The 8,145-nt window shown below is 44.7% G+C and overlaps 1 protein-coding gene across 1 annotated transcript; it reads left to right on the plus strand.

Annotated features, from left to right (window-relative positions):
* The first annotated feature begins 1,664 nt into the window (after nucleotides 1–1,664).
* Nucleotides 1,665–7,759, plus strand: LOC123119682 (uncharacterized). Its single transcript, XM_044539569.1, has 10 exons — nucleotides 1,665–3,577; nucleotides 3,690–3,797; nucleotides 3,897–3,987; nucleotides 4,550–4,668; nucleotides 4,792–5,001; nucleotides 5,582–5,851; nucleotides 5,967–6,096; nucleotides 6,195–6,328; nucleotides 7,306–7,386; nucleotides 7,493–7,759. The coding sequence occupies exons 1-10, from the start codon at nucleotides 2,027–2,029 to the stop codon at nucleotides 7,577–7,579; spliced, it is 2,781 nt and encodes a 926-aa protein (XP_044395504.1). The 5' UTR covers nucleotides 1,665–2,026; the 3' UTR covers nucleotides 7,580–7,759.
* Nucleotides 7,760–8,145: the final 386 nt, after the last annotated feature.

Raw genomic sequence — 8,145 nt, forward strand, 5'->3', positions numbered from 1 at the left:
TGAAGAAGTATGCTACATGTCAAGAGGCTATGCAAAGCACCAGGGTTTTTACAACTTTTACTTGCACCTAATGGTCCTTGGCGGTCCATCATCATGGATTTTATTGAAGGCCTGCCTAGATCAGATGGATACAACGCCATTTTGGTGGTGGCTGGTAGATTCACCAAAGTAGATGATTTCATTCCACTCAAAGTTCCTTTCTCTGCAGCATTAGTGGCTAAAGCATTTCTGAGCAACATTGTCATACTACATGGCGCTACCACTCTCCATGTGTGTGACAGAGATAACATCTTTACTAGTTCATTTTGGAAGGAGCTTTCCATAGTTTGGGACACATAATTGCAGATGAGCACTGCTTACCAACCTTAGACAACTGGTTAGACTCTAAAAGGGTAAATCCGTGTTTGGAGATGTATTTGTGTTGTGGTGTTCATGATGCTCCTGCCAAGTGGGCCTCTTGGCTACCTCAAGCTAAGTTTTGGTATAACTTCACTTCCACACTTCTCTGGGTTGCACACCTTATAAAGCCTTGTATGGACATGAGTCAAACATAGGACATCCCCCTGTAATAGGTCCCTCTTTGAATCCTGATGTGCAGACCTAGCTATCTATCCAAACTCAACACACTACTAACCTGAAAGAGCATTTGGCCAAAGCCCAGTTCAAATACAAGTAATATGCAGATAAGAAGAGATCTCCAAGGGAATTTGCTGAAGGGGAAATGGTGTACTTGTGGTTGCAGACGCATGCTTGGTCTTCAGTGGTTAACCGTACATGCCCTAAGCTTGCCTTGAAATTCTTTGGTATCTTTAAAATCTTTGCCAAGATTGGCAATGTAGCCTACAAGTTGGAGTTACTCCGAGTAAGTATGGTGCATTTGGTTTTTCATGTGTCAGAACTCAAGGCTTATCGGCTAGATCATAGATCTTTCCTTGCGAGGAGTGATACCTGAAGGTTTGGTTAATAAAGGAAATGATGCCTATCTTCAAGTGTTGATCAAGTGGTCTACTGTTCCAGCATTTGCAGGCACCTGGGTGGATTATCAGGTGCTCAAGTCTCGCTATCTAGAAGCACAAGCCTGGGGACCAGCTGGTTCTCAATGAGAGGGCGATGTTAGTATTGACGATACTGTGACTAGGTTAAATAACCCGGAAGGCGTAAACTAAAAGACAAGGCGCCAATTGAGGAAGGCGGGAAAATCAAATAGAGGTGTGGGCTTCAAGTGGTTTTGCAGTGTGTTAGGCCATGAGCTAGAAAGTGGGTTATGTTGATGTGAGTCGAGGCACACACCGTTATAAGCCAGATATCGTGTAAGTGAGAATCATCAATGAAATGAAATTAGTCTAAGCCTCTTTCTTGCTCGTGTCGCCCTTTACCTTCTAGCTTTCAACCTCCCCAACCCTAATTTGAATTTTTCACCGAAAATTTGTCCCAAATCCATCGATGCGGCGGCAAGGATGTGACAGTACCGCACATGTCGATTAATAACTACTATCTCGCTTAGGAATGAAAGCAAACAAAGCAAATCCCAATGAGTATGAACTTTGAACTTGACCCAAAACATGCTACCGTTTCCAAATCACTGTCACAGGGGGAATGGGCAGGATGAGATCCATGGGTAAATCGAGGCGGAGGTTCCCCCGGAGTACCGAACTGGCCATAGTACTACGGCTTCGTTCCCCCACGAGCCACGAGTAGCGCAATCTTCGTGGTCTGGTCTTCCAAGTCAAGTTCACCACCCTTTCCACCACCGTCTTCCTCCCCACGCTGAATATAAATACCTCCGCCTCCTCCGGTCCTCCCCTCTACGCCTCACCAAACCCAAAACGACCGCCTCGTCGATCCCACATTCCACCTTCCCTCCCGTTTCCGCCCGCAAATTGCCTCCTCCACCCAAACCCTAGGCCTCAAGCCCACCGCCACGCCCCCCCTCCCGCTCCCGCTCTGCGGCAATCCCGCGAACACCTCGCGCGCATCTCCCCGCGTTTCCACGGCCAGCCGGGCAACTTCTCCGAGCGCCCTGGCGATGGCGAACCACGGGGCCGCGGAGGCCGCCTCCATTCGCAACGAGGCCCGGGAGGTTCTAAGCCTCTACTCCGACGGCGAGCACGAGGCTGCGCTGGCCCGCGCCGTAGTGCTCGCCGCCGTGCACCCGGGCTCCGCGGTCGCTCTCAACCTCGCCGGATTGATCCACCGCCACGCCGCCCTCGTGGCGCGGAACGACAGGGGCGCCCACGGCGACGACGAAGACGGCGACGAGAACGCGTCCGCGCTGGAGAAGTACCACCGCCACGCCGCCCTCGACGCCTTCTCCGCCGCTGCGCGTCTCGCCCCCAACTGCGTCGTCACCAACGCCGACCACGCCGTGGCGCTCGTCCACTGCCGTCGCTTCGAGGACGCGCAGAAGGAGTTTCTCCGCATGCTCGACACGGTCGCGAACAACGACCAAGCCGACCCGGCGCTGTACAGCGTGGTGTACGACATGAGCGGGGACTCGAGCATGAAGGGGAGAAAGCGCGACGCCGTGAAGAGCGCCAGCATCGCCATGGAGCGCTTCGCGGAAAAAATCAACCACAGGATTCTGCCATTGGAGGCCGCCAAGTTGCTGGACGCCAGCAATCTCGGCGGGCCTGCCGCCGATGAAGCGCGAGAGCGTGCAAAGCTTCTCGCCGAGACCTACCCCTACTCGCCGCGCGCCCAGCTACTCCGCGCGTACATCGACTTGGCACCAGTCCGTGCCCTCGATCCGGCAATGGACAAGAAGCAGCTTCTGCGCCGCGCGCTCACCACCGTGTCTCAAGCGGCAGTAAACTTCGACCTCTCGCTCATGGTTGCCTTGTTCCACGCCAAGCTCTTGTTCGTCCTGGATAACTTTGATGCTGCGGAGCGAGAGTGCCGCCGGGCACTTCGCATGGAGACGCCGAATGACCCCAATTGGGATGACATACCTCCCATGGCTGCTCTTGGGGCAGATTCTGATGCCAGAGTATCTTATGTCAAGAAGCAGCTCCGTGTCTTGCTCAAGCAGATCATAGTTGTGGCTGCACTATACTGGTCCTCTATGAAGAATGCACTGCAGGGCCAACGCGTCGTATCAGTGACGGTTGACACGCTGCATGCGCACTATGATGGAATCGACAAGTCGGCAGCAAAGACCATATCTGATGCAACGCGCTTTCTCAAGAATCAGGAGTCATGGAGTTTCTGGATTTGCCTCAATTCCCGTTGTGATGGCAAGAAGTTTTCGGACACTAGTTCGCTCTGGCAACACACGTGCAGCAAGCACCGAGATGAGCTCTGGGGGAAGCTGCAGTCACTTATAGATCCAGAGTATTGGGAAAATACATCACAGGATGATCACTCGTTGGTTGGGATAACTCTCAGCCGCCAGTCTGACACCTTTCTTTTACCAAGGGTGCAGGATATGTTTGAATCCTTGCTGCTTTCACCATCTGTTGGAATACAGGCAGAGCCCTTCGCTGAAATGCGACAAAGGAAATGCAGAGAAGGATCTGAGATCCTTGGGAGCATCAGGGAGAAGCTGAGGTTGTTGCCTAAAGATACACTTAGCACTGAGGTCTAGCACTTCTACATATGGCATGGTTTCAATTTAGCATTCTTCCTTAGTTCACTGTTCTGCTGATAGTGAGGTTTATCAGACTAATGATTGGCTTGCTTGTTGATTGCAGTTTCAGGAGTGCTGTTCTGGAATAGAGAAATTGTGGCTAAAGTTTCTTGAAGTTACTGTTGTGGACTATCGTGAAATCATTCTTCCCCTTGCGAGATCATACCAATGGGTCTGTTAACATCTGCAGTGATTAGTTTTTATAGTTATATATGCCCATTTGTTGGCTCAACTGCCCATATTGTGTGCTAACTGATAACCATCTTTGCAGATAGAATTGAAGAAACGGATTCCTTTTTATCTAAATCATCCTGGTACCAGGCGTATTGAATTTGCTGATGCCAATATTGATATTATATGCGGTAAAATTCCTGCTGCCCAATGAATTTGTGTTAACTCATGTCACATTGACTTTTCCAGGAGCTTTTTGTTCTTCTGCTGTCATAGCAAATAATTAAGTTATATCTCAGCGATCTAAACCTGGCATTGCCCTAGTCTGCTTGTTCTATGCCTCCTTGATTCAGAGGAATTTCCATGTAGTTTATTAGTATTTCCATCCTTAGGAATTTTGAGTACTGCTCCCTCCGTTCCAAAATAAGTGTCTTAACTTTGTACTAACTTTAATACAAACTTGTACTAAGGTTGAGACACTTATTTTGGGACGGATGGAGCACTATATTAGAGGGTTTTTTACAGTGTAATATTCTATTAGAAGTTATCTGGTATGTAGGATTTGAATCCTTAGGATGTGCTCTTTTCCTATAGGCCACTTTGCGCTCAGTTCCAAAGGAAAATTTCCATTCAGTCTAACCTCTTGGAAAATACTTTTTTAAATTAGCAAATATGTTGTTGCATGCTCTCAGTTTTACAATATAAAATATGCTCTGTTATGTCACTAATACTTCTTACAATTTCATAATACAGGAACTTCTGGCCAATCTGTCAAGGAAATGGCAAGCACCTCCAGTTCTCAACAAAGCCTTACTGTTTCCAACAAGAACAATGCTGATAAAGAATTGTCTATCTTGAGTGTAATCATACAGGTAAGAGACACTCGCATCTGGTCATGTGATCTTTTAACAACCAGCCTATAATTTCCTATGTATGTCTTCCTGTCATTGGGCAATCTGAAAAACCAACCTATAATTTCCTTTGTATGTGTGCAGTCATTGTGCAATCTGAGGCATTTCAGAGATAAACTTCTGATGGGGCCACTTGTATGGATCCCGTCAGTTGAAAATCCCTGCATTGCACAGCAATTTTATGAAATCTTCTCTTCTTGGGAGAAAAACGACCACCACTTAACCGATGTTGTACTGACTTGCATGAAGACTCTTCTCTGCAGAGTTGTTGATTACAGCACTTTTTATGAAAAGGTTAGACCTTAATCACCATTGCTTATATTTGCAAGACCTTTTAAACAAAAATTAATTGAAGTTAGATTACAAACGTGAAAGCAGAGTATGTAAACCAGTTCGGTGCTGATGCTACCTTCAATTTATTTTATTTGCATGTGTCCATTTCTTACTTTGTGGTCATTTTGGAGGTCTGCAACTGTTTTGAACAAAACATAGATGTGGTATCTTACACTTCACAGAGGGAAACAGTCCTAGTTCATACCAGAATTAACTTCTTTTTTCTTGTTATTTACTGTAATTTATGCATGCTGAATATTGATACCAAGTATATGCACTAGAATGGGCGAATTTAGGTACTCCCTAAAGAAATATAAGAGCGTTTCGTAAAGAAATATAAGAGCATTTAGATAACGCTCTTATATTTCTTTACGGAGGGAGTATGTTGTTATTATAAGCTCTGTTGTGTTTTGCATCGCTGTTGTGTTTCTTTTACGTTGTGTGTAAAGTATTGACCTAAAAACAGCTGCATTCTGCGTCTGTCCTATATGATCATGCACGCAATTAGTAATCCTGAATTCCTGGTGAATCAATTCCACAGGTTGGGAAAACTTTTGCTTCTGAGATTGTGTCCACAATTCTCATTGAACTGCATATGTCAGAAACTTGTTCGCGTTTTAGAGAAAACAAGGAGACCAAGAGACATGTAGTGAACTCAGTCACGTGCGGAGATTGCATATGCCCAACACATTATCTTTTTGGGATCAAATTCGATGCTCAAATCAGCTGTAGGTGTGGGAAGTCTTCCGGTGAATACCTGTATACCACACTTTTCCATAAACTTGATGTCGGTTCACCTCAAACAGCAAAGGTATGCTGTATGCAATAGTTTTCTGCCTAGCCAACATTGTATAGGTGGATATTGACGCAAGAGTATTCTAGAAAGTAGGAAATATTGACTAGAGGTTTTAATTGTCCTTGTACAGATCAAGTCCTTTGCAGAGCTTCTGGTTCTATTGGATGAACAGTTTCGCGAGGACAACAAATGTGACCATTGTGGAAGTCTGCAGAATATTGATCTCTTTCTTTCAAACACACCACACTTCTTTACAATAGGTAACGCTACTTGTCTCAAATTATAAGTTGGCTTTTATTTTATTCATACATCATAGCTTGCAGTAGTTTACACCAACAAATATTCATCATGTCGGCAGTTTTGAACTGGCTGGGTGGCAGTGAAAGCCAGGACGCACTATCTGAAGTTCTGGCTGGCATCACGTCTCCCCTTGACACTGAGTTCTTCTGCAGAAGTGCTCATTCTGCAGCTATGTATGCTGTCACCTCCATGGTACGTGCACAGCAAACTATTCTATTTTCCTAAATTGAATTGTTAATGGAGCTGAACAAATACTTTTATCATTTAATTCTCATGTTAAGGTAATCCTGAAATGAGAAAAGCAATGAGCTATTTGTATTGGTTGACGTTCATGACCTTTTTATAAGTTGTGTTGCTAATTATTTACTGTTCCTTGACTGTTACTGGAGGCCAAGTTGGTATTGTTCTAAGACTGAAGCAAGGTTCTTAGTTTTGTGGAACAAAACGGATCATGGTTAAATGGCGTTGTCACCTGGTTCAAATTGCCTAGGTTATCTTGACAAGGCATTTTGCTTCTATTTCTAAAGAAGTGGATAGAAGGTTTAAACTATGATACATCATATCTGAGTTGGTTCGTACTTGGAGTTGGAGAGATATTTGCAAGTTTTTGAATGGTCCTATCTGTGGCATATTTTTTCCTGCCTACTTCACTTATATCAAGATATTTAGAAGACTCGACAGAAGAATTTCAGCAAGAATCAATAGCTTGTGTGATCCTTATGTCGCTGAGTTCTTTTTATAAACGGTCCATTGATTGAACGGTTGAAGAAGTATCATATGTAGGTAAACTGGTTAGACCTTTTAAAGTCTGCTGCTCTCACAAGTATATTTTGCATTATTTTCCTTCCTTTTATAGCGAATAGGAAATGGCCTCATCAAATCACATGGAGTGGTTGCAGAACATCTGCTGGAGTAACCTTTTATCTGCACACTTCTCTCTCTCTCTCTCTCTCTCTCTCTCTCTCTCTCTCTCTCTCTCTCTGTGTGTGTGTGTGTGTGTTTACTCTTCTGTTGCTTTGAGTATTAGTACAGGCCTATTGCAAGGTTGGTTTAATGCTCTGGTTACTTAATTTGCCTGCTTTTACATATGCAAGCAAGTCACTCCTTGCAAATGCAGTGCAATTTAGCATCCATCTTATGCTAGCTTGCAATCCAAACTCCTCTTGCAGATCTGCTATGCTGATGACCTCTACGTCTGCTTTGCTCGCGACGAGGACAAGTGGGTCATATATGGCTTCGAGACTGTCGAGGTAAGTTACTCGTGACTCCTGGGTGTTGATCAAGGCCCTGTATTCGTTCTTGTAGCCATTTTGTTCTTAACTTGCTGATTTGTTGGTGTGAACTTCCTGCATGCAGAGAGAAGATAGTTGGGAGCATTTGCTAGAACGTTTCAAGGACTGCAAGCTCCAGCCTGAAGTTCTATTTTTCGAGGTCATCAAGTAGACTGTTGTATAGCTTTGCAGAATGCAAACCTCTGTCTGACGATCAGAGCCAACTCTGGACCCAGTTTTTTTTGTTTCATTGCCACCATTTTGATGCTGTTTGGCTTGGTCACTCTGACATTGAATACAGATAAATTCTTCAGAGATGGTATAAATTGTTCTGTGTGTTCTTAACTCGAAAGAAGGGCTTTATGGTATTTGTCTTTGGAAGTTGGAACTGATGAGTGATGCATGTCTTGACTTCTAATGTCACATTTAATGGCACCACGCCGTTTTCTCTTAAGCCATAATGTTGATAATGGCTAGCTGAGAGAAGTGATTTTGATGCATCACCATCAGGAATCTACTGTAGGCTGTTTTTATTTCCTTTCTCTCGAGTTTCCTTTGTTAAGGTAGGCTCTAGGCTTCCGTTGTCTGTTTATGGCCCTTCGGCCTTTGTTTGTATCTGGTGTCATCTTGACCTTTTCTCTCTAATACAAGATGACGCTCATTTGGATGCGTGTTTGAGAAGAAAAATTGTTTCAATTTTGTTGTTGAAAATGTCGACCCTTTTCATAGATATGAGTA

This window comes from Triticum aestivum, chromosome 5D (assembly GCF_018294505.1).
Source record: "Triticum aestivum cultivar Chinese Spring chromosome 5D, IWGSC CS RefSeq v2.1, whole genome shotgun sequence".
NCBI lineage: Eukaryota > Viridiplantae > Streptophyta > Magnoliopsida > Poales > Poaceae > Triticum > Triticum aestivum.